The sequence below is a fragment of the Pyrgilauda ruficollis genome, unplaced genomic scaffold, assembly GCF_017590135.1.
Source record: "Pyrgilauda ruficollis isolate IOZ18807 unplaced genomic scaffold, ASM1759013v1 scaffold43, whole genome shotgun sequence".
Lineage (NCBI taxonomy): Eukaryota > Metazoa > Chordata > Aves > Passeriformes > Passeridae > Pyrgilauda > Pyrgilauda ruficollis.
Window position 1 is genome coordinate 11,020,827 of NW_024525823.1, and position 26,030 is coordinate 11,046,856.

A 26,030-nucleotide genomic window follows, 5' to 3' on the forward strand; every position below is an offset into this window, starting at 1 on the left:
CACCAAAGAACTGCTCTAAAAATTGTGGGCAGCTGAAAGGCATCTACACAGCCAGAGCTACTGAAATCTTGAGGGAATTATGCTCTGGACAAGAGGATGTCAAACACTCGGTGGCCTTCATGGTCTTCATTCTCCCTGAAGATACTCTACATTGTATGATAGTTGTTTCAGAATACAGTATTTAGCATTATTAACAATGGATGACATAAGCCCTTGAAAGGTAAATAATGTTTACATCCAGAGCAGCCTCCTGCTGACCTTAACAAACTGCATTCTCCCATTTGATTTCTTGGTGAACAGCACTGTATTTGGAGATATTTGTTCTCTCTATTGCTCTCAGAGATGGAAAATGTGCCTGTGGGATGTTAATGTTTTGAGAAGTGGTTTCAGGATCTTTCCAAAGTAAGCAAGCAGAATGTGCTCTGAGCCAGAAAAGAGAGCTGGTCCCTTTGGCCTCACATGGCCTGACCTATGGGCCACAGCTCTGGGAGCACCAGGATAAGACTTTGCTATGACTCTGGAAGGTGATTCCTGTCCTGTGCTCTGGGGATGAAAATCTGCTTCAGACTCCTTTAATGTCCCCGTGACTGGCAAGAGGAATAGCCAGATTGCTAGAATACTTACTGCCCTGGGCAGAAGAATGTGCACAAATGCTATTTTAGCATAATAAACTCCAATTTTAAGCTTTTTCATACCCTCTGTGTAGGGTAGCGCAATCCCTTTACGTCCTACCTACATATGATCATTTGCTTCTCACAGACAAGGCATTTAAAACCATGTAACACCTCTTGGTCTAAGGTCTCTTTTTTGCTGTCAAGTCAACCTCCCAAACCTGTCACATCCTCTCTGCTCCACCATGGACTGTGCTTTGCACAGAAGACCTGAGTAGCTGGAGAATTAGATGGAGCATGTAGGGCTCCTTTGAAATTCTGCCATATGTGAAATTCTGCCATTTCCTCAGAGATACCTCAGCAGAGACCTTCACACTGCTGTCACCAGGCCCTGTTCATCCAGACATTCTCCTCATTGTCCTGCAGGATGAATCCCCTGCCACACACAGTTTTCAGTCTAAAGCATGTTTCTAAGCAGGCTGAGATCTATAGTGGAAACAACCTTACAGGTGCATGTATTGCTGTTGTTCAAGGCCAAACAGAAGCTCATGGGGTGAGGTAAGGAAATTAAGTAAGCAAACTCAATTTTAAACATCAATATGGCTTTAATAATTCCCTTTCATATAGCTTCAAGGCATGCTACACTCAACACTTTTGAAAACAATAAATACATGTACAGTATTCCAGCCAAATTAACTTTTCTAACCAGCTGATTGCTGACAGTTGTGCAATGTAAGCTTTGCATCTCTCTTTTAGGGCAAGAATTCTTGCTGCATTGGCTGTCACATTGTAGGAACCTTAACCTTATCATCCATAACCTCATACACAGAAAAGTATTTGCAACAACTGAAGTATAAATAGCATTCAACATATAAATATATACACATAAACCTTCATTCCTACAATCAGCAACAGAATATATATATTTACACAAATCCGTATGTGAATTGCACTCTTGCCTTTCAAATTACTTTAAAATACCCTAATAGATACACAATATCAAGGATTTTAGTATTATTTTACAGTAACATGACACAGAACTTAAATAGCAAAGTTTCTATGTTCTGGGCTTTATGAATATGGAAAAGTATTTTCCTGTTCCTGTATTGACAATGTAGTTCTGCTGTTTAAGCTCTGTCTGAAAACGCTCTGTGGTACCATTATCCTGACAGAAAAATTCTTCCTTCTCTGAATGTGCCCTGTGCCTCTCATACAGAAGGCACAGCACAGCTGTGCTCATGGAGCTACAGAGCAGAGACTCAATCAGTGCAGATCATGCCAGGTCATCCTTGCGCTATTTCTGTGTATCCTAATGGTGCGTTGTCATGTTCTTATTGAAAATCACATTTTAAAAAATATATATCAACCCCTTTAAATTTTCCAGGATGCCCTCATGCTGATACTGGTCATTACATTATTTATGCTAATGAGAGGAATCAATTAGTTGTTTTAACTTTTGGCACTACACATTGACTTTACACTCTCAAATAAAAGGACACCTGGGGCTCGCTCTCCTCGTGCATCAGAGGAGGTGCATGAGGTGAATCAGTGTGTCTCTTCTGAGTATGGGGAAAAAGGTAGATGAACATATGTATAACTACAGAGCTCCAGAAGAATTCTCTAATTTCTTTATAGCTCTGTCTCTAGTTCATTACCAAGCCAGTAAACACAAGAAAACTTAAATGTTACTACAGCATTCATATGGAATAAGTTGTGCAATTTTGGGGAAGGAAAAAAAAGATTCCTTTATACTAGATGAAAAGAGTTTCTTTTGGAAGTTCAGAAGAATGGAAAGCCTATCTTTAAAGTGGAGACTAAAGGACTGGACTTGTTTATCTTGGCAAACAAAGGCTGGGACAAGGTTCTCTTTGATCTGTAAAATGGGGCCAAGATGAGAAGAAGAGCTCCTTAAACAACTGAGCATCAAAGAGGCAAAAGAAGTGGGGAAACTCATGTGGTCCCACTTACATGACTGTGAGAAATAATAATTTTGTGATGCTTCTGCCTCACTTGAGGAAGGGAGGTTGCAGAATTGGTTCGCACAGGTCTGTGTGGGCTGGATGGGGAAGGAAGGGAGCTGCTGAAGGGGACTGCACATCAGCAAGTTTGCAGGAGCAAGGGATGGACTCTGTGAGTCAGGAAAGCCTTTCCGATCTGGTAATGGATAACTGCCTATGTACAGGAAAACATGTTTCATGTGGCCTGTCCTCCTTGGAGATAGCAAAAGGAAAGAGATCTGAAAGACAAATGGCTCCCTAAAATGGCTTTTTAACTTCTGGTACTTCAACACTGGCCAATCATATGCTGGAGACTCTTTTCCTGACCACAGTCCTTCCAGCATTTTTAGGAAGAACTTTTCCTTTTATTAGTGACTGCCCAGGCACTTGGAAATGGCAGTTTCCATTCACAGAGTCATTCTCAGTTTTACACGAGTCTGTGATAGTGGCTCGGAAGCTGGAAGATTTTGAATCTAAAGAAACCTGACTAACAGCAACGCTGCCTGCACTCTTAGAGGAGTAAGTGTAAACCATTTTGAGAAAGGCAGATTTTGTGTTTGTTTCTTGCTTGTAAATGATAATATAGCATTTTGGTAGAAAAGTGCAGCAGAGGATTCCATAATTGGATATTAAAACAACGATGATTTCCACTGCTGGCAAGTATTTGCCAAATGTAGTTGCGTAGACAGGGATAAATACGATCCATGCTATAAAGTAAATTAGCATGCCAAAAGTGATGAATTTAGCTTCATTGTAATTCTCTGGCAACTTCCTACCTTTAAAGGCAAATATGAAGCAAATAAATGCTAGGGCAGCGATGTAGCCCAACATAATCCCAAAAGCTACAATAGACCCCTCATTGCATTCCAGAATTATTGCTCTTGGGATTGAGAAATTTTGATTTACAAAAGGTGTCCTAAATATTAGCCAGAAGGTGCAAATGATAACTTGAATTCCAGTGCAAGTGACCACAGTGGGAATAGGTTTATACATGCATTTCAGGAAATTTTGAAGCTTGGGATCAAAGCTGAAAGCTAGTAAAATTTTTAGTGACTTTATTAAAATACATGAAATGCAGAGTGTAAAACTTATGCCAAAGAGTGCTTGCCTAGTTTTACATTTGATTTCTGTGGGTACATCTATGAAGAAGACAGTGCTTAAAAAAATTAAGAAGTGGCTAAAGAGAATAATGTAGCAGACAGTCAGACCACCAGATGCCTTTACTACCGGTGTGTCCAAGTTTTTGGTAAATATTACACAAATGGACAAGACCAACACAACCCCAAAAGCAGAGAGGAGGAGGAGGAAGATGGCAAACCAGTCAGTCCAGGCAAGGAAATAGATCGTCTTCCTGTAGCACGTGCTGCTGTTGATGGGAGCCCAGTAGGTTTTGTTGTTACACCGGTAGCAGTAATCCATATCTGGAAGCAGAAAAAAGGGAAGGTATCTTAGAACCCCAAAGTTAATAAACTGCAAAGCGGATTGTAGGGACTTGAGATACAGGAGCAATGTGGGAAAGGATGCCAGAGGGAAAAGATGGGTCTGACTGCTTCTGACTCCGGCTGTCGCTGTCCAGGGGGAGGAGCTGCAGGGCTGCGGTGGCTGCGGTGGCAGTGGCACAACGAGCCAAGGACAAATGCCTGGAGCTCCCTGCCAGCTGGGAGCAAGCCTTGCCTGCAGCCAGGGGCGAGGAGGGAAAACGACCAGGCTTCTAAAAGCGTCTTGCTCAGCACTGACCAGTGTAATGTGACCAATGAAACTTCAATTGGAACCTGAACAATTACTCTAGAGGAATCAATTCTCTTGCAAAACTTTAACTTACTTTTCTTTCATTTGTCTACTTTAACAGGAAAACACCCTAATATTCTCTTTACAGATAGCTTTTAAAATACAACAGCAAGAACAAACATTGTTTTAGATAATTATTTGAAAGGTATTTTTGCTTTGTAATTCCTATTTTCTGATATGGAGAATTTTCACAACCAATTGAATAAGAAGATAAAATTTACTTTTCTTATGCTCTCAGGACATTAAAAGTCCATGCTACCTTAATTTTCTTAATTCTCTCTTCTCCATATTTAGCTTTCCCCTTTAAAGGATTTTGCTCAAACCAGTGATAAAGTATACATTAGATTTGATACTAGAATATATTGCTGCACGGTTATATCAAATAACACAGCTCTCTGTGGTAAGACACAAAATGTGCTGCTAAGCAAATACATAACTCTTGAACTTCATAGATTCATAGGCTTCCAACCTTTTAGGTTGGAAGGGACTCTCATACACCATCTAGTTCCAATTCCTGCACCAGGGGCAGGGACACCTTTCACTACACCAGGCTGCTCAGAGCTCTGTCCAGCCTGGCCTTGAACACGTCTAAGAATGGGGCAGCCACAGCAACTTCTCTGGACAGCCAGTGCCTCACCACCCTCCAAGCCAAGAAATTGCTCCTGACTTGGCTGAATGTACTGAGAAAAGACAGGGAGGAAAAGCTCTATTTAATGAGAGTAAATCTCACTGATAAATCAGCCAGAATTTCCATCCTAGCAAAGAGTAATGCTAGTCAGCTGGACAATCTAATCACTTTAAACATGGCCATTTAAAAAGCATTTATACCAAGTTTTACAGGAAACTGATCATGATCATAAGCGGGTATTTAAATCCCATTCCAAAATTTAACCCAAGGTTCTCAAGGCACATTATATCCAAGCAAAACAATTGCATTGATGTATAAATAAACCTTTATTTGGATACAAATTTTTTACCTGTTTGGTTGCTGTAATGGTTTTCTGGGCAGTAAACACACTCATAGCAGCATGTGTGTGGACTTTCTGTAACCTTTTTCACCTGGCCAGGCCTGCAGGGCTGGGAGCACGTTGACTGAACCTTCTGCAGTGTGCAGAGGGGGAAAAAAAAAGAATTAATCATCTTAGGTACTGCTAATTACAAAGGAACATTAATACTAACCTCCAGGATTTTTGTAATTTGTAATTTTTGTTATTATACATATTTTACGGAAATCTGAAAATTATTTTTTCAGATCATTGTAGGGTCCATGTTTCTTGTATTTTCTTCACACAGTCAATGAGAAATAGAATGGGGCATTATTAACCTGATAATTTTATTTTTGGGCCTGAATGCTAATTCCTGGATTTGTGTGTACCTTTAAAATCTAGATCAAAGTCCCTCATTCAGCTTTGAACTTGCATTTAGACAACAGAGGATCATCTTCAAAGAATGCACAGAAACATCTGAAAGGGAATTTGAGCGAACTGCTTCAAAAATGAGATCCTGATACTCTGCTCAGTTGCTCAGAGCCCAGGAGGGACACCTTGGCCTCATGGAGATCCTTTGGAGGGTGCTCTGTACTGCAGCTCTGACACTCCTGACCCTTGCCAGCTTGTCCCTGAACCATGAAGCTCCACTCCTGGGTGTGTGATCAGGGCCTTCTCTTGAGGTCTCACTTCAGGTCCTCCTTTTGAAGACAATTTTTTGTTAAATGATCTGTCCTGAGGCACTTTGCAATCTCCTCTCCTTCCAAGACGGTGTTCACAAGGAGGTGGAGACATTTCCTTGCACCACAAAGAGGGGCAAGGTTTGAGATTTCCTTCTCTACTCAGCTAAATTCACATGTGGTGACCAGAATTCAGCCCACCTAGTAAGCAGCCTCTCCCTGTCCCATTAGTGGGGAATGCCTTGCAGCATAGAGCTGTGCCATGAACTCAGACATCCACCCATGTACAGAGGACAGATTGTCCTGCTGGAGCTGGCCAGGGCCACCCACTTGTCCTGTCTGCACCAGTGCTGGGGCTCCAGGCGGCACCACCTACTCATGTTGCTGACCCCAGCTCTGATAGGGGCAAATAAACAACAAAATTTTTTTTTTTTTATTTTTAACAATGAAGCCAACACATCTGAATATTAATGTAAAAAAAAAAAAAAAAAGTGGTACATAAGTGAGGGCTTTTTTATACACCATCATTTTTTATTTTAAAATCCCTTTGTAAGAATCTGGAATAGCATCCTTAGGACAGACATAACTTTCTAGGGGAATTCTGGAGAAAGAAATAAATTTTGTATTGCTGAGCCTGCTCATAGGCTAACATGCATCTCAGGGTGCATGAAAGGAGTTGAATAAACTCAGAAAAGATTCTTTGCTCTAAGAGGAGAACATTAAATCACACAAGAGATTTCTAGCTGGCAGATGTTCCAGTAGCAAGTGCTGCAGGGAGAAAAAAAACTGTCTTAAAATAAATTTCACACATTATGTCAACAAATTAGAAGTTACCTTTAAAGCCAGAAAATCTTTTTTTTTCTCTTCATCCTCAAAGATAAAGCCACCTTTCTCTGCATCGTATTCTGCCATAGTGGTGATTTCCATGTGGCCATCAATTTCTTTCCAAAGAAGGACATCATAACTGGTGCTCATATCCCCATTGCAGTCAAATTTGACCTCCTTATCATCATCAATGACTACAACTCTTTTAAGTTCTTCAAGGAGCTGCACATAAGTGTAAGGAATGATAGCATACACCTGTATCATGTCAGTGTGACAAACTGAGTAGTTCAAGATATGTATGATAGTATCATGTTAAAAATAAATACTTTTAGGACAAAGAGAAATATTAAAATTCAAATTAATTTTGTTTAAAGAATTACACTATACAGACAATCATGTTGGCCTTAAAAATCTATCATTACAAAGAATAATAATTTCATAAAATCATAATCATAGTATTTTTTCCAGTCTTGAAAATTTTGGTGTGATATTCAGAGCAAATATTTTTGCTTGCAAAAACTAAGAGTCTTTTGGCACACCCCTTCTTGTAAAGACCAGTGGTGAGCAGCGCTCCTGTTGTTACTTTACTGTCACCACAGTCAATCTGGGCAACATTTGCTTCCAGAGTAAATTCTCCCAGCCTGTCTGGGAGTATCTAGCACTGTGACATCACCCAGCTGTGACTCAGACTGAAATTTTGTATGGCAAGGTGAGACTCAGAACTATTAATAATCAATGAACAATATATATGCTTTATCAAGGCAACTGCCCAGCTTCAAACTGCAATCCATTCTGTTCAAGAGGGGAAAACTTCTGCCTCCCTCATCACAAACAGACAGACGAAACAGGTCTGTGTGAATCTAGAAAAGGACAGGTTAAGGCACATTATATATCCTCACTCCCAGCTCATGGGGAGATCATAGAAATATCCCATTAGCCGCCATGGCTCTTAATTGAAGCAAAAGCTTTACTATTTTGCAGGCCTAGTGATTTTTTTGGCAACCGTAATTAACTGACAAGAAAAAAATTCAATGTTTGGTGAAAGGCTGAGTTCAACTAACAGCATGATTTTCAGCGTGTGAAAATCATGCTGTTACATGGGTCCATTTGTGATATTCATAGCATTTAACAAACTGACACATATACTACCTCAGTAGGCTTTGTCAAATTCATGTAACACATCTAGTAACACATACAAATCTAGTGTATATAATATGCCAACTTGCCATGTATAATGTAATTTTTTTTTTGCATTTATATAGTTTATGAAGAACTGGTATGTTTCTAACCAATTTGATTGGTGCATTTTATTTGGATGCTGCACCGTTGTGTGGAGCTGAATAGGGTTTTTCCCTTGTATATACCCAGACTAGTAATTTAATTTTTCTGTTCTCCAATTTTTCAATTTGTCTAACAATATGAGAACACCAGAGCTTTTTGAATACATCTTGAGCTTCAGACAGAAGGGGCTAATATTTAACAACATCTTGGAACAACTGGTTTTTGGTATTTTTTGCAAAGTCTGTAACAACAATCACTCTATTTTTTCCCTGTATATGGAGATGTATTATATGGATTATTTGGATTCTAAGGGATTTCTGTACATATCTATCTTCCTTCCTAGAGGGTTGAATTTTCATGTAGAAGAAACCTGTTATGAAAACATCATGGGGGAAATAATTATCTCTCCGTTCTCTTCATGAGTGCTTAACAACATAAAAGGAGTTAATTTGGATGGCTTGGCATTTAGCCCATTTATGGTGTAAACATAGCTCCATAAAGCCGCATTCCTACTAAACAGTCCTGGATTTGTCCCATTAGTGTTTACTAATTCATGTAATTGGTCTGATTGTTACTGGGTTATTGGTTGGTTTGTTTTTATTTCAAATCCCATATCTTGGTTTGACCTGCCCTGACCTAGGATAAGAGGTCAAAGCAAATCAGAGTGCTTCAGAGGTTGTTTGACTTTTAAGTGAATATTTGTTTAATCTTCTGAGTAAAAGTGTGTAAAAGTGAATAGTCCTGAGCAGGTTCTTGGGTAAAAGGTCAGGTCAGGTTTACTTGTTTAATTTTTCCTCTTCTTTTCCCACCCAGTAGTGTGATAACGAGTACCTCACCCATCTTTAATATTGTCTTTACGTATAAGTCAAGATCAGACAGAGGTATAATGTAATGCATTTTCAGTTTCAAGTAGAGACTCATTATGGAGGATAATACTTGAATTAAGAGGAAACAGTTACAGTGGTGAGAGAAAGAGGGAGAGAAAAATTGAAACTCTGCAGTATCCCCATCCCTCAAGAGCACTCACAATGTGTATCACAGTAGTTTGCAGCAATGGGACCAACCACTAATAGTCAAATACCTGATAAGAAGTAATTTAGTAAAAGGACCAAGCTTTTATCTCCACGAATATGGTGGCAAAAGTGCAATGAAAGTTAGGAAGAGAGACTGAGGCCTGTAAGAATTAGCATCATACCTCCCAGGGAGTGAAGGCAGATGGATCCTTGCAGTCTCTGTCTTTGCATTGCCCTTTAACGGCGTGAGCTATAGCATAGACCGCAAGCATAGTACTATGGATAAATCCTGGTTCAACATTAGCATTCAAAAAATCATCTCTCCAGATCTGAGGTTTACTCCCATCATTTTCCAGTAGACTATCCTGGGACTGGTTTGCAATGCACGTTTGAAAATCATGATATTCCAGGTGTGCGCAGACTGACAAAAGCATAATGTATTCACGTAAAAATTTGTTGTTTTCAGTGGGCTTTTTATGAAGGTTTCTCAAAAACTCTTGGAATGAGGAGATGTCTCCATTTTTAAATCCAAATCCCACAACTGTTCCCAGCTGTCTGATATTGGGAATTGTACTGATCTTGACTGCAGCAGACCAGTTATCACTTGCAATCCAGATTTTGTTAACATTCCTTTCAATTGCCTTCTTGAATAGTTTGAGCACATGAAACTGTCTCATAAAGACAACAATAACATTTACTCTTTTTTCCTTGACAATCTTCTCAATTGCTTGTTCAACTTTGGCGTGAAAGGTGCTGTCAGAGAGATAGGCTGGCAGCATCTCTTTAAAAGCTATGCAAACGTTGTTTGCCATGGCCTGGACCCCAAAGCTCTCCAGAGCGAACCGCCCATTGTCATCGTCAGTGGCTATTACTCCGATCCAGTTCCACCCAGATTCACAGATCAAGCGAGTCATTGCTCTTGTCTGGTGAAAATCACTGGGGATAGTCCTGAAGAAAGAAGGAAACCTGATTTTGTCACTGAGGATTTCAGCTGATGATGCAGGACTGACCTAGGAAGAGTGAACAATTCAGTCATGGATGCATTCTCCTCCAAAGGATGCCAAGAGATCCAAAGCTGCCATGATTGCTCTTTCTTCCCACCTGACCCAAGCTCCCTCCTCCTGTGAATGGGCATCCACAAGCTGCAGCTAAAGGGGGCAGGTTCTCTCTCCCTGCTCTTAGGATGCAGACTCGTGCCCAGCACCAGTTACAATTTTTCCCTTCCACATAATTCAGTGAAGGCCAAGAGCAAAATCTTTCAAAATGGCTATGACAGTAATGATGGTATAAAGATTTTGGTTTACTCTGTTCAGATACCATCAAAACAATATTTAAAATATTGCCTATTTTTGAGTCTCTATTCAAATTGCTAGTACTGTTACATTTTGTAATATTTTCCTATTACTGAGTGCTTTAATATGGTTCATACACACACATATATATATATTTTTTCTCATCAGTATTTAATTATTATATCTCAAAAGGATCATTAAATCAGTCGGAAGAACCTCACAGACAAACAAACAGTAACCAATAATTTAAAATCCTATAATGTTTTCATACAAAAAAATTTATTATCTTTTTCTTGTGAATGTAGTTGGAAAAACATAAAAAGAACATTACTATTTAAATCTCTCCAGTTTTAATCCTTTCTTATTTTTTTGTTGGAACTTTTTTTTCCCCCCTATATTTCTTGACAGTTCTTAAAAAATAAATTTAAAATTTCCAAAAGAAGAGTCACCCATCTGGAGGGGACACCAAAATCTTACTGTGTCAGAACACTGCAGATGTTATTGAAAAGAAAAATCTGTTGGATCCCATTTTCTATCTATGCCCTACTGCATATTTTTTTAGTCACTTGCCTTTTGGTTATGTTCAAGTGTGGCACTTTAGTTTTCATACTCACTACAGTTCCTGTGGTGGCGTTGGAGTTCAGAATTACTTCCTACCATTGCAGAGGAGAAGATTCAGTTAGAAGTTATCTTTAGCTCAGATTTTATGTCTTTTCCACTTATTTGGTTAATTTATATCTATTGCCAAAACTAAAGTGCAAGGATAGTGTGGAAGTGGGTCTGTTTCTTCCTTCTTAGTCCTGGCCTTGACCCCAATTCTTTTACAAAGGTGACACTAGGAGGGTTAACATGGCCTAAGCACAAATGTGGGACTGTACTAGTCCTAGAGAGGTCAGAAATAGAAAAAGATGTTTGTGAAGGACTAGTGTGGATCTAATCTGTTGTATTCTTTCACTTCTACAATTGCTTGAAGAGTACTAGGGGAAAATATTTGTTTTAGAGTAATCTTCCTCACTTCCCTGGCCATAGTTTTAACTGATTCCAACATTTAATTTCTTTTGGGCTGGAGAGAATTCCTCAGTTTCTGGTCAGATCAGATCTGATCTGGTCTCCTTTTTTTTTTTTTTTTTTTTTTTTTTTAATTTTAACTTGAGATTGAGTATTGTCATAATCACCACCAGGCAAAGTGTACATGGCAGCTGTAACTTTGCTGCCTGATCAAAGTTTTTGAGCATTGTCCAAGGTACATTGGAGTAACCAGGACTGACCAAAGGCACTGCCAGGCTGACAAGAGCCCAGCATGACCCTGAAAAAACACTTGGATAAATGTGCCTTGGGTATACAAAATATCCCTTACAGCCTTTGTTTGGCTAATTGAACCAAGGCCTCCACTTGAAGCCGAAGCCCACCCATCCTGATGTCCCTAGGATAAACCAAATCCTGCCCTGAAGTAAATATGTGGCTTTTGCAATTCCTGTGATCAGAGCCTTAACTCTTAGCACGGTAAATCCGAACCTCTGTCGACAATAAAATAGTTGCCCCAAACCTACCTGTGGGATTAACTGCAAAGCCAACAGCCTTGACACTGCCATTGACACCTCTGAGTAGCTGGCTCCAGTGACTGCCTTGACCCTTGGGATGTAGTCTGAGTAGTTGCACTTGAACTCCACGGCATCCTCAGAAGAATTGAATTTAGACAGAAATCTCAGAGCAGACGCCATGGCTTTTGTAACTTCTGCACATGTGTCATAGATTTCATAGCCCAGGGTAACTCCAGATAGCAGCGTTGAGTTGTTGATGGTTTCAATGGCGTGTATCATCGCAAGTGTCTGAAGAAAAACTTGAATTTCAAAGCTGCCAGAGAAATACAGACGGTATTTTTTAGAAAAATTTTGTTGGAAGCAAGGGTGAAGCAAAGTCTGTTTTGAGCATATCCCTTAGAATTTTACAACTGCTGAAAAGAACTGATGGGTAGTAAGTTTTATGCGATTTGCTTGGGTTTAGTGCACAAAAGATTAAAAACCTTTTTTTCTCATTTAACGGGAGACTAAGTAAAATAAACACAAAACTGAAAATATGCTTGAATAAAAGTGCTTTTCTGGAAAAGGAAAAGGTACTAAAAGTTTAATTTTCATGATACATGAAAATTTGCAAGTGATATCTTCAGGAAGCATCTGTCATTGAAGATATTCTAGTTTACTATACCTGCCCACTAAGTTTTTTAAAAATGTATTTATTTTCACCAAAAGCATGAAGCAAATAAAATGAAATACTAAATGTTTCAGAATAGAAGAAAATATTTCAGAGGTCAAGGTTTCTAGTGGTTGCATTGGTGTTTCTAAAATACTCTTCAGACCTGATGAAGTTAGCCCAGATATTTCCCCTCATCTCCAGTGGATGTTGTAATAGGTGATTAATCGAAACTGAGCTAGCACAAAATGTCTACAATACAACCAACCCTCCTCTCAGGCAAGCTTCTCGAAAGATTACAAATCTTGTGATCTAAATTAAAGTTCAAAGGGACTTGAGATAATTTATATCTCCATAGAAAAATAATGGAAGACAGACAAAATTATCAGCTTAATCAACATTTTGACATAAATCCAGATGAATACCTACCTACATGCCTAGCTGATTATTAGATTCAGATGTGAGATTAAGTTGTAAAACTCAAATAAAATTTGTGGATTGGCACCTATATTTCAATTTTTAAAAATGCATGTTTGGAATTCCTGGTCTTAGGAAATGTTTATTGTTTACTTAAAATAAAATTCTTCACCAGGTTTCCTTTTTATGCATTCCAGAAAAATGGACATTTCAAGCACAGTAGGATTTGGAGCCAACAGAAAAAATATTCTGGTGTAAAGAATGACATGGTCATTCTGATGCAAATGCATGACAAGATGTAGGCTATTCCTCATTCTGATGCAAATGCATGACAAGATATTTATATGTAGGCTATTCTGTAACATAAAGCCACAATTATAGCTCCAAGTGTAAAAATTATGGTACTTTAAAAAATAATTACAGTGTCACCATCAAGGTACTATTATAGATTATAACTGAGCTGCCCAAGAGATGGGAGGCAGACTTTACTATGGGCTTGGGGAAAATAGAATAGTCTGCCTGTGTCCAGATTGTGTAGGTTCAGCTTCATAACAAATAATGAACAGATGCCCAGCTGAGTCCTTCAGACCTATAGCAAATTAGCTATATGGGATATATACATGGAAATCAGATGATAACACAAACATCCAAGGCTATTTGATTATCTGTGAAGATTGAAATAGGGTCAAATGCTCATTCCCTTCCTCAGTAAACTGCAGTATTTTTTATTGTAACTTGGCCATATTTTGTCATCCTGTGTTAATTTAGGTGATGTCCAAGGAACTTTTTAAGTCTAAGCAAAGCAAAAGGACCAGAATTTGTTGACCTTAACATAAGAGTTACATGTCCAGTGTCAGTGCTCTCTTCCTTGCTGTATGTTTCATTTCCAGTATTACTCACCCAGCACAATTCTGAATTACTGGCTTGATGGGATCTTCTTCTGGATGCAGCATTTCGCTGTGAACTGCAAACAAGCCTCCAATAATGATGTCCCCCGGAGAACTGGCACCCACAAAGTCGTCAGCATTCTGGCAGGAGAAAGCGACGTCAGTGCCGACCACGAAGCAGGGGATCAAAAAGAGAGCAAATGCCATGTGTCTGCTTTGCTTGCTCACTCCCAGCTTGGAGTCAATCAAGCTGCAGCGCCAACAAGGGCTCCTGTGTCATCTGTAAAGAGCAGCAAAGGACAAAGGCTGCACTCAAAAGCTGGTCACACCTCATAAGGTGTGCTTGTATTTGCCTCACTGGAAAAGGCTTTTTTATTGAAGGTACTAAAGCAGTGCTGTCACATAAAATGCAAGGGTGTGGTGGTGTGAGAGTGGAGAGGGAGGGAGAAAGATAAATGAGTTTAAAAGGAAATGCTGGGCATTAAATCTCTTATGTTGTGGTCAAAGTTTCTGATACCTTATCTGAAACACGTGGCAAATATTTTGGTATAAATCTGGGCTTGTTTTGAATTTCTTCCAGCTGAGTGCAGTGTGCAAAGAAGTAATTGTATAATATGGTAGTAATGGTACTGCTGCGACCATGTTTTAAGAGGCTGGTCTAAAAATGTTAAAATATAAAACACCCCCCTGACACAGTGTGCTTTATATCAGACTCTGGTTCAAAAATCCCAACCCCAAACTACCAAAAGACCGCTTTTCTCTCAAACCCTTATATGTTTTAAAATCCTGGTATAAAAACTATTTGGATAAGTTAATATTCATGGGTCTGAGGTACATTTCCAAGGGACTTCAGTGGGCTGTGGATCAGGTTCCATATTTACAAACCAGGCCAAGTCTGCTGCTGATTAATGTGATAAACACAGAAGAGTGGGAATCAATAATATTAATCCTAGTTTTTGCTTTCTTCCCTGTCTGACTGAGGACACAGCACACGAACAGCAGCTCCTGTGCTGTGGGAGGAATGGGAAGTGGCTGTTCTCACCACCACTGTTCCCCTTAGATTCACAGGAATCAGATGCTGTGCCAGAAGGGAAATCAGGGAAAAGAGAAGCAGAAGCCAGATTCTCAGCTTTCATAAACCCCAATATTAAACATCCAAGTGAACCTCCTTAGGACAGAAACGTGACTTATGCTAATAAGTCAATTCGTGAGAGGCACACAGATCTGATCTCTGATCTGATCTGATCTCTGTTTCTGACATTGGTTTATTTCCTGTTTTCTTTTAATAGCTTCTTCAGATTTTGCTTCTTTTGGCAGTGTGCCAAAACATTCCCAAAAGAATGCATTCAGTCATAGCATATATTGTCTGTGGTGTACAAAATCTAGGTTTACACAGAAAATTTCAACCAAGATTTATTTAGTGGCAAAGAAAATTAGAAATGGGTTGTCTGTTATGCATTCTTTCTGATAAGCATAATGCATACTGTATAAATTATTCAAATTACTATATTTTGCTTGTTTTCTCAATAGTCTCTTTGTAGTAAAATATCCATTTACAAAGAAGATACTTCTTGTAAATGCAAATGTAATAGACAAAATACTTGCAAGTGCAAATGTTAATCCCTAGTTGAGTTAACATTTGGGCTCTTTATTTTAATATAACAGTTTGTGCTTCTTTCATCTGCCTTCTCTCTTTCCATGTGGCATTCTCACTGCTGGGTCAGTGCAGAGAGTAAAAAGCTGCCTGCCTTTTTTTTAATGTATCTGACCACATTTATTTATGGGCAGATATTAATACCAGTTTACTCTGCTTCTGCACTGACTCGCAAAAATTCCAGCTATTCTAAAGGTTTTCCTCTTGACTTATAAGTGTATTAACTGTAGTCAGATGCTGGCCCTGGGATATGAGACATTCACCTGCAAATATTCATGTACTTGCTCCTTTCCAGCCATGTAACGCAACCTAAAGCCTGGTTCCACATACTCTAGTGTTTCCTTTACCTTGCATATATTTCTGTATATAAAACTTGTGTATACTTAGATGTAACTAAGGCATATAACAAACACTGGAGCTAGCCATTTCCTAAAGCAAGTCACAAGAAATATTAGTATAAAATGTGGCTTTTAAGGGCTTAACACTGAGTATTATAATAAGGACTCAATGGAAACACAGTACTGATAATTTTAAACTTAAAATTTGTTATGGTTTATGATTAAAAGCAGAAAAGGAACATTACTCTGGCCAGTCTCTAAAAACATATTAATTTCTATAGAAGAGGATTTTATCTACAAATAGAAAATCCTTACTTGATCACTGTGGAAAGTGGAAGTTGACAAAATAAACATCACATATAATTGATGCATAATTTCATGTTATTTATAAAAACACCATAAAAAGAGGTGTGCTTTCAAGTCAACTTCACGGATTTTATGTCACAGTGTTATTTTCAAAGGAAAGAGGGTTTATTATTTTTGTTTATTTTCAAGACCTGTATCTCATAATTACTACTAGTGATGAGAAGTCTGAGAATAATTTTACTAATATACCTCAACCTAATCTAGTATTGAAGAATTGACTTGAACCATTTGCAGATATCCTTTTTCTTTGGCACTTGGATGTAATAGAAATAATTGTATAGTACAAAGTGTTCCTTGCTTCAAACATAGTGACATATCATGGACACAACACCAGACTTTCAAAGCTGCCAGCATAGGAGTATTCCTAGCAGGTAGATTCAAGCATAAGGGTCAGGAGAATTTGGTGAAGTACCATCATCTCTCAAAAGCTGCCTCTAATGGTCTGTGCAAAGACAGAAAACAGGACCTAACAATCCCAAAGCTACTGTGAGAGCCATAGGTCTCTAATTCTAAGAGGCTTTAGAGGTTCTTGTGGGAGACAAAGAGATCCTGTCAGTATCTCTGTGTGCCCCAGAGTTACCTGTTGCCATGACAAAGTGGTTACTTCCACCTGGACTTTGAGAAGGACCAGAACTGGTGGGGTTTGGAGGATGGCCCTTCTAAGCCCTCAGCACTAATTCTTCTGGTCATCTCTTGTCAATTCATGCCTAGTAAATTTTTGGCAAAGTGTTGAAGAGACCCACAATTAAAAATGTACAAGAGAAGCTGGGTATGACTTGAGTGTGAGACCTCACAGCAGTGGACACCTGGAGATGGGTCACCTGCTCCTCCTGTCTTTGCAGCCTCTAGACCTGGACAGACACTTGTCTCTGCTTTTGTGCAGAGGGAAGTTTTGCACCTCTCAGTTGCTTTGTCCAGCAAAGAGACACTACACTGTACATGAAACAAAGACCAACATTTTGGCTGAACTTCTTTCTCCTAGCTGTTTTTTCTCATGGAGATGATAATGGCTCAGATTCCAACAGGAATATCTTTTCTCTGAAGCCCATCCAGTCAGGTACTGTTAAAGGAGAAAGACATTTTTAATGAGTTTCTATTTTAAACTGGTTTTAATTGTGCTTTTTCCAATCATACAACAGATAGCAAGATCCTCTGCCAGACATGCACAATAGCTAAGGGAAGAAATAAAAAATGTGGATATTCTCAGTGTTATTCAAATGAGTAGGGTAGCCCCCCCTCACTCAGGCAGGACTTACACAATGGCAATTTTTCTTTTTGAAGAAGCCAGCAATATTCAAATAAAATCCCATCATTTGCATTAAGAAGATTAAATATTGTTTAGGATTGCCAGCTTTCTTGATCAATAGAACCATAGTGTTTAACACAGTCATTTTGATTTACTAAATTTCTTTTAAGGAAGTTTAAACAGTGGCGGGGGCGGGAGGGGGGGGAAGATGGAGGCATTTAATTATTTAATTTCAAGTACCTTTTAAAAATTCTCCACTTTATTGGGACTTATATAGGCTAATATTAAATATTAAAATTAAAGAATGTGAAGATAAATACCCATTATTTTGATTTGTGGTCTGTTATAAAAAACAAACAAAGATAAAAATTAAAAATACACTAACAGTGAAATGGAATTTGGATGGAAGCCAACAGCTCACATTAATTCCTGAGAAACAAACTAACTCAATTTTCAAGTTCATTGAGTTTGTCCTCTAGAGGGTGTCAGCTGAGCTGCATGGTGGGAAGGACAAATCCTATTTTTCTTTATCAGGTCACAATATTGTAATGTGTTCCCTGATGTTCCTTGAAAGTTGAATTTCCCCTGATGCAAATGACCTTGTTGGAGTACTTCTGGTGGAAAACTGAGATGCTGGGACATGGAAGTGCCTTCAACCTCCTCCCTGGACTGTCAGGGACATCCTGGGCAATCTCACAGCAATTTCTTTTGCAGAAAGAAAGTGTTTTAGTAATTAGTTCATGTTGTACACATTCAGTGCACCTCTGCTGTTTATGCTACAAAAAGGATATAAGAAATTAAAACAGAGTTGTGAAAGGGCCTACATTTGAACATATGCCTACTTTTTTTTTTTTTTTTAGTTCAGACCAGATATGTTTGTCTCACTTAGCTTTTCTCGGACATTTTAACATATTTAAATTAAATTTCAAGTCAAACACAATTTTAATATGAAAAATCAAGCGGATTTTAATTTTCTGATGTTGACAGGATATATTTTTAGCCATTCCAAAATTTACAATTTTTCATAAAAGCCAGCATGGATGGCATGACTCAACTTATTGAGATGACATTTTCAGAATTTTTCAGGTTTTATGTCTCCTTTGTTCCATCTCCTCCTCTTTTAATTGAAAAACAAGAGAGCAAAAATGTCATTCATCTGTTGACAATGCAAATATTTGGTCCCCAGCCTGCAGTGAAAGGGTCACCCAGAGGGAAAGAAAACCTCTAACTTAGGTATTTGGGCTTTCTCCTGAGAGGCTGGAGGCCAGAGGTCCTTCTGCCAGTGACTGCTCTCAATCCTAGAGTGACATCTTTGCTACATAAAAGGAGGGGACTCAAATCTTTCTTCTTCCAGTGTCCTGTACTTACTAGAATGTCTTTGAAAATTTGTTTGAGAAAGCCCTTCTTGCCAGAGCAGTAAGAACCTTCCTAAGAGACTCAGCATGTTCAGAAATGCCTGGGGTTGTATTGCCTAGTATATCTAGCATGTTTTGGAAAGGCCTATCAGCAAGAAAGTTGGGTTGGAGGTCACGTCACACAGAAATGCCAATGGCAAGCAAGTCTGAAGGTTGTGCCAAGCAACTCTAAGTGTTATCAATAAGGAACACAGTTCAAAATAAAATTTGGTTGATAGGAATTTAAAAATGTAAGTGGTTACACTTTTTGGCCATCTCCAAGGGTTTGGATTGTGGAGGATCTGAGTGTGCTGATTTTGAATACAGGCTAAAGGGTCAGGTAACCACACAAATCCAGATAGCCATCTCAGTGACCTTGTGCTTATTCTCATTAAATCACTTTTGCAAAGAGCACTTAGTGATTTTTTAACTCTTGCACTGCTTGTCCCACATAAGTTCCTTAAAAAATATTTGCATTTTTCTTCAGTCATTTTGGAGATAAAACAGAACGGCTAATATTAAGCAGTATTTGAATAAGAGAAATGAAAATAGGTTTTGGAAGCAGGGACTGAAAGTCAGGTGGACCCTGATTTTAAGAGAGTGACTTAGTTACTAAAATGTATCATGAAAATGCTCACCCAAATGTTCAAATCTATTCAAATATCAGCAGTAGTAAGAGAGAATTCACTTGCTTCCATCCCTCAGCATACTTTAACAAGAACACATTTGGAAAACATGGATTTAAAACTTTTCAGATGGAGAAGAAAATCCAAGTCCATGTTTCCCAAAAGTGCTGGCTGACAGGACCTAGAATGGCACACCAGGAAGAGAGCAGGTGTTCACTTTCCCATTTCAAAAACCCTTATCTTGTCACTGTCTTGAAACCATGTATCTTCTCCCTGAATACTTAGTTATCCGAGACAGAGAAAGATACTCTGGGATTGGACTGGAGAATTTCCAGATGTCCCTTCCAACACCACCTATTGTGCAGTTCTGTGGTAATGCCACACTCAATAGTGCCTGGGAATAGGTGTCCATAGATGTCAAATTGTAGAAGACTCAAGTGGCATTTGAGGCTCCTCTCAGGACAAACTACTGTTGGCAGTCCTGAGCTCAGCCAGCAGGTCTTGGGGAACTCTGTTTCTGAGAACCTAAATCTCCTTATGTTTGTACAGGAGATAAGCTGTAAAGAGCTCCTTACCCAGCTGTGAGGCGAGGAACAAGATTCCTGACGGTAGAGAGGTTTTATGCCTTAGCTAGCTCAATCCAGGTTTTGATGCCTATTGATTCAAGGTTGTCATTGTCACCCTTATTCTGGACTTTTTAATTTACTTTGGTTAAGATCTTTTGAGATCTTAAAAGATTTCAGTTCACCTTACAAGATTTAACTGATTGTGTTATAAAAGTAAACATACACCTGCAAAGAGAGTACAGGCAGAACAGGTGACACTCATAAAAATTCCTTTCAGATAAGGGAAAGAACCCAAAATAGTAAATCCATGAATCACTCTGGAAGCTGACTTCAACCTTCAGATTGAAAGACTGAGGAAAAAAGAAAAGAAGTTTCACGCATTAACACCACTGGGAATGTTTACTTCTAAAAAGTTCAGTTATAATATTGTAGAGCAACATAATATTCTCCACACTTCCTAGAGAATATGGTGCATTATTGTTTAAGGACAGCTTACGTATTCAAAACTACTGCATTGCTGACTTTGACTAACAAGAAAATAGCAAAGAAAATTTTGCTGTAATTTCTGTTCAAAGACAAGAAATTGTCTTTGAAGAAATACCTCAAGGACGGATAAACCCATTAATCTGCACTTACTCTCACAAGCATTCTGCTTATACACATTTTTTTAGGACTACAATATGAAATGACTACCAGCACACAAACGAATTTGATCTTAAGTTTGGTACTAAATCTCTTTGCAATCACCCAATCTTTAAAGCTGAGGATGATAGAACAACTATCATGACCTCTATTAATTGGAAGAAGAAACAAGCTATGTCAGCAGCTATCCAAAAGACAGCAACAATTTACTAGGATCAACCAAGGACAGAGCAAAATTACATTAGCTATGTGAATTTTTCTTTTACTTGTTGCCAGAGATTTGTTGATATTTTCTCCAGTAGATTTTCAGGCATTCAATTTTCTGCAGTTTTTGGGTACTTCCATCATGACCTACATAGATGAATTGGTTATTGCCACACTGCCAGACAGAAATTTCATGATTTCATGGAAAAGTAAGGAAGTTTTATCTGAAAAAAAAAAAAAAGAAGAAAAGTTAGCATTTTCCTAGAGGGATATTTAAATATTTCTATGTTTAAAAGATAGAAATATTTACCAGTCCTTTCTGTCAGATGGGGCCACTCCAAAGTCTGAAAGGATAAATATAAAACCTTGTACTACAGGTTGTTCTAAGGATTCCCCTTCTTTTAACAGAAAAAGGGGTTTCTATAATTTAGAAGCAATCCAGAGGGGCAGCAAGAAAAAAGAACTTAAGGAGTTTGATGCCAATCCATATAGTGTTTTTTCCATCTGTTGTTTTGGTTTGTTTTTTTTTATTTTGTTTGTTTGTTTGTTTGTTGGTCTGGTTTGATTTTAAATTAGAATGGTTTCCTTCTTTTCACACATCAATTCCTTTATGTAAATTTCCATCACCCACTGTGAGAGCTCTGTTTTAATGTCACTCCTAGTGATAAGAAAAATCATATTTGAGTGGCATCTAATAGCTAAAATTTTGTTAAGATTTTTGTTAAAATCTTTCCTCTACTAATATACTGAAATGCAGATATTGCTTCTTCTAGATCTGTAGAATAAATGTACTTATATGTGGAATGTACTTAGATGCAGAATCCTCTGACATTCATTTGTCTAAGCAGTTTAATAAATGCAGCAGATTCTTAAGACATTTAAAATTGTTTGAGTTGAAAAGGACCATTAAAGATTATCTAGTTCCAAACGTCCTGCCATGGGCAGGGACTCTTTGCACTAGACCAGACTGTTGAAAGTCCCATCTAACCTGGCCTTGAACACTTTCAGATTTGGGGCATCCACGACTTCCCTGGGCAACCTGTTCCGGTGCCTCACCACCCTCATTGTAAAAATGTCTTCCTTATATACAGTGTAAATCCACCCTCTCCCACTTTTGAGTCATTGCCTCCTGTCCTGCCACTACAGGACTTGCTCAAAAACCTTTCTTCATCTTTCTTGTAAGCCACTTTTATGTACTGAAAGACTGCAAGTATTTTCTCATTGTTCCTGAGACAATATCTTGGTTAGAAAAGGTAATGTCATTATTTCCACACAAATGCATTCACAAATCATCAACAAGGCACAATCAAAACCTGGTGATGATAATAATGATGATGATGATGATGATGGTAGTTCCCATTAGAGTCTGTGGATATATCTGTAAGTTAATGAAAAGTGATTAGTAATATCATGATTACAAAAGTGAGGCAGTAAAAAAGGTCTCTGCAGAGGTGCCACATCTAGTCCTATCTCATTAATGAGAAATTAGGAAACAGAAAACTAAATTATTTTCTGCATTACACCAGAGTAATTGACAGCCTAATTCTGCAGAGGTGTTTAAGCTACACTCATCTGTACCCCCCCAGGATGGAAACATGACAGATCTCCAGATAAGGGGTGAGACTATCATGTTCAGAAATGCCCCAATATGCCTTCCAATTCAAAGATCACAATAATAGATCACAAAATGATCTAATAAGTCCCAAGGTCTTTGAAGACAAAAGTTTTAATATGCATTGCATTATTAGGAAAGTAGCATATGCATTGCATTATTAGGAAATAACTGTTAAGGGAAACATGAAGGAAAAGAAATGGAAAGTGTATTTTAGGGTCAGAACTGTTTAATCCCATACATCCAACACAAATATTTTGAAAAAAGCCCTTAGTCACCAGAGTTTCTCACCAGGAATTTAATTCCCATGACAGCTTTCTCTTTCTCCAAAGGTCTAACACTTATTCAGTCTGGTTTATTTATGTTATTTCCTATTCCTAAACTGGGCATTTCCAAGGGCCTTGTTTTTAATGAAGTGTAGCAGTAGTATTTGATTGGAATTTTGATAAATGTGCAGATATATCCATGTGTATTTTCTGCAAGCTTATATGCAGATAATGAAAAAATAAAAATATAGCTAGATAAAGACCAAGGGTTGGTTTCTGTTGCCATGTGTTATCATTCTTCATTCTTCTTATCTTATGATATCTACAAAGTTTCTCTGTGGAATTCCCCTGGCTGCTGAAATAATGTGATGTGGTATAGTGGTCATGGTGGTATTCAGTCAAAGGTTGGACTTGGCAATCTTGGAGGTCTTTTTCAACCTTAACGATTCTATAATTTTATGAAAATTATTCTATAATTCAAACAAAGGTAACAGAACTGGAGAAGGGTAAATCCAACATGCTAAAAGCATGGAATAAACCTGTTCCTTGAAGCACCCTTTACTGCCATCACAGTAATCCAGGCATCACTTCAGGATGCCCTTAACTTGAGTTAGTTCAGATTGTAGTGGGATGTACTGCTAAATTCTGCACAAAAGTTCTCTGCCCTTAATCACAGAATCCATCTGTTGATAAGAGACACAGCAAAGACCTTTCTGGTGTTTTCAAAACATGCAGCAGGTGGAACAGGTGGCGTTGAAGGTGTTCTGGGTGAAGGAAAGGACTAGCTCAGGCTGGCTGGAGCTGAGGAGATACCCAGTCTCCTTCAGCTTGGTGTGTTAAATGGAGCAGGAAACAGGCAAGGTGGCTCATTTAATGTCAGTGATTTGGGAAGTACCCTGACCACCAGGAACCTGGTTACTGAGCACATCCAGTATCCCTTTATCAAAAAATCCTTATCAATTTCGATCCTCTGCATCATGCAAGGTTTCATACTGTGCCCAGGGCGTGCCTGGCTTTGTGTCCACTATCCCAGATACCACAAGGATCTTGTGCTTGGCCAGGATTTATGCTCAGAAGTGCTGAAAACAGTATGACCACCTTGTGGTTGAAGTGAGATCTTTGACAGTAAGCAACATACTCCTCTTATGCAGAGATTTGAGTTAATTTTCCTCCAGACCAGATTCCAGAATCTGTTACCAGCAAGAAGTTGTGATTTTTCTCAGAGCACAATACTTCTCTGACTGTGTACGTGTGACAATGTGAACTTCTATCGAGTGTTTGCTTAGCAAATAAGGACCTCATCAAGAGCCCATTGAAGTCAGTGGGAAGGATGCTATTGCCTCTGGATCAGGCATTGAATTGCTCTCACATTGTCATTAAATATAATGTATATATTAAATGCTTTAAAAAATATTGTCCAAATATATAATGAAGAGAAAAAAAATTTTTTCTTCTGTCCCAAACTTTAAAATAATTGGCTATAACTTCTTCATTACTGGGAAATACCATTTATTCAGTGAAAAACAGGGGACAGCAACAGCCAACTGTTGGTTCCTGACCTTAGAAAACATTTGCCTGGAGTAAGTCAGAGGCTAGCAGTGCACGAATGTCTCTCCAGCCAGGAAACAGCCTCACCTCCTCATCATTCAAAGCCTTGCTCCTGCATCTCAAAACACAGCACGTGCTAGAAATGGTGCAAAGGGGCAAGCAGTGGTTTTGTTTCCAGATTAATTGAGGGCCTGAGCAACTTCCAGGTGAAAGCACTGCTTGTCCCTGTGGCTTTGTGTAGTGTGGCTAATTGGTCTGAAGAAAAAAAAATATTCTAAAGTAAAAACCAGAATTATTCAGAGTAACAGAACACTAGATTCAGATACAGAACATTTTGTAGATTCCTAGTGCAGCACACTTCTGTTATGCCTAGCTGGAAAAAAATTGATAATATTCCTTAGAAATAGAAGGCAAGGCACGGCAAGGCAAGGCAAGGCAAGAAGGAAAGGAAAAGGGAAGAGGTTTGTTCTACATGATGGAATTGTAAAGTTGCACAATAACTATGTGAGATTATTTGTTCAAAGGTAGCTGTATTAATATAAAAAGGACATTTTGCACATCACCCATTAATAGGTCTGTAGTTCCACGGGCAGTTCAGCAGATTATATTGCTGCAAAAGTGAGGAAATCTTTCTCTCCTCCATTCTTATATATTCTCTATCCTGACCATACTCCTTTCCTTTCCCTCAGTCCCAGTGGTATCATCTCACTCACATGCTGGCTCTGATCACACTTCTGGACTTATTTAACAATTTGAAATATCAGACAGCCCTTCATTGTTTTCTCTTGGCCTTGTTTCCTGTTACTTCAGTAAATTAAACTGACACAGAAGTGTCTACAAGTGCTGAATGCTAGCAGAAGGAGTGTGTGGCTAGGAACACGGCGGACAGAGAGACAAAGAGGAGAAAAAAACTCATTTAGAGAAGTGGTGAGCTGTCTGTGAATGTAGCAGTTTATTGAGCTGCACCCAGCTGGTGGCAGAACCTTCGGGACTCAGCTTTGCATAGAGAGAATGCTCCCTTGACTTTAGTGGTTTGCTTCTGTTAACACCTATTTAGAAGTTGTTTGCAGATAGGCTAGTTACACAAGAAGTGCTGCTAATAGACCTGTTTGGAGTATCTACAGAAACTCTCAAAATCACTTCTTTAAGGGTGAACATATCCTCTAAGCTCAGCTCTATTCTTGGATCATTCATAGAGGAACACAAGATGTTTGAATAGCTGCTGAGTGAAAAACTCTGCTGGCCTCCTTAATATTTTTTTTCCTGAACGTACCCACCAAAGCACAATGCAAATACATGAATGGTGAAGTGGCTGTTCAGTCTGTAAGCTTGTAGGAGCATGTACTTATATGAATACAAATATTTTCTCCCAATTTGGCAAAGGAAAAAAGAATACATACTGAAAAATGGCATTTCAAAATCAAGATAAGTAACGCGAGACAACTGTTTAACATTACCTGAAGAGAGATGAAGAGAGAGGTAAGCATTGACATTTTTTTGCTGACATGTAGCCACATAAGGTCAGAACAATACAGTTTACCTCAACTACCTATAGAGCATAGAGTCTCCCGGGGTTTGTAGAGGATAGAGACATGTGAACT

The 26,030-nt window shown here is 38.6% G+C and overlaps 1 protein-coding gene across 1 annotated transcript; it reads right to left on the reverse strand.

The window, feature by feature from the left end:
- Nucleotides 1–2,908: 2,908 nt before the first annotated feature.
- GPRC6A (G protein-coupled receptor class C group 6 member A) lies at nucleotides 2,909–14,174 on the reverse strand. Its single transcript, XM_041478182.1, has 6 exons — nucleotides 13,981–14,174; nucleotides 12,024–12,327; nucleotides 9,364–10,191; nucleotides 6,897–7,109; nucleotides 5,374–5,497; nucleotides 2,909–4,029 (listed from the first exon to the last, which is right to left on the reverse strand). Exons 1-6 carry the CDS (start codon nucleotides 14,172–14,174, stop codon nucleotides 2,909–2,911), a joined length of 2,784 nt encoding a protein of 927 aa, XP_041334116.1.
- Between the last annotated feature and the right edge of the window lie 11,856 nt (nucleotides 14,175–26,030).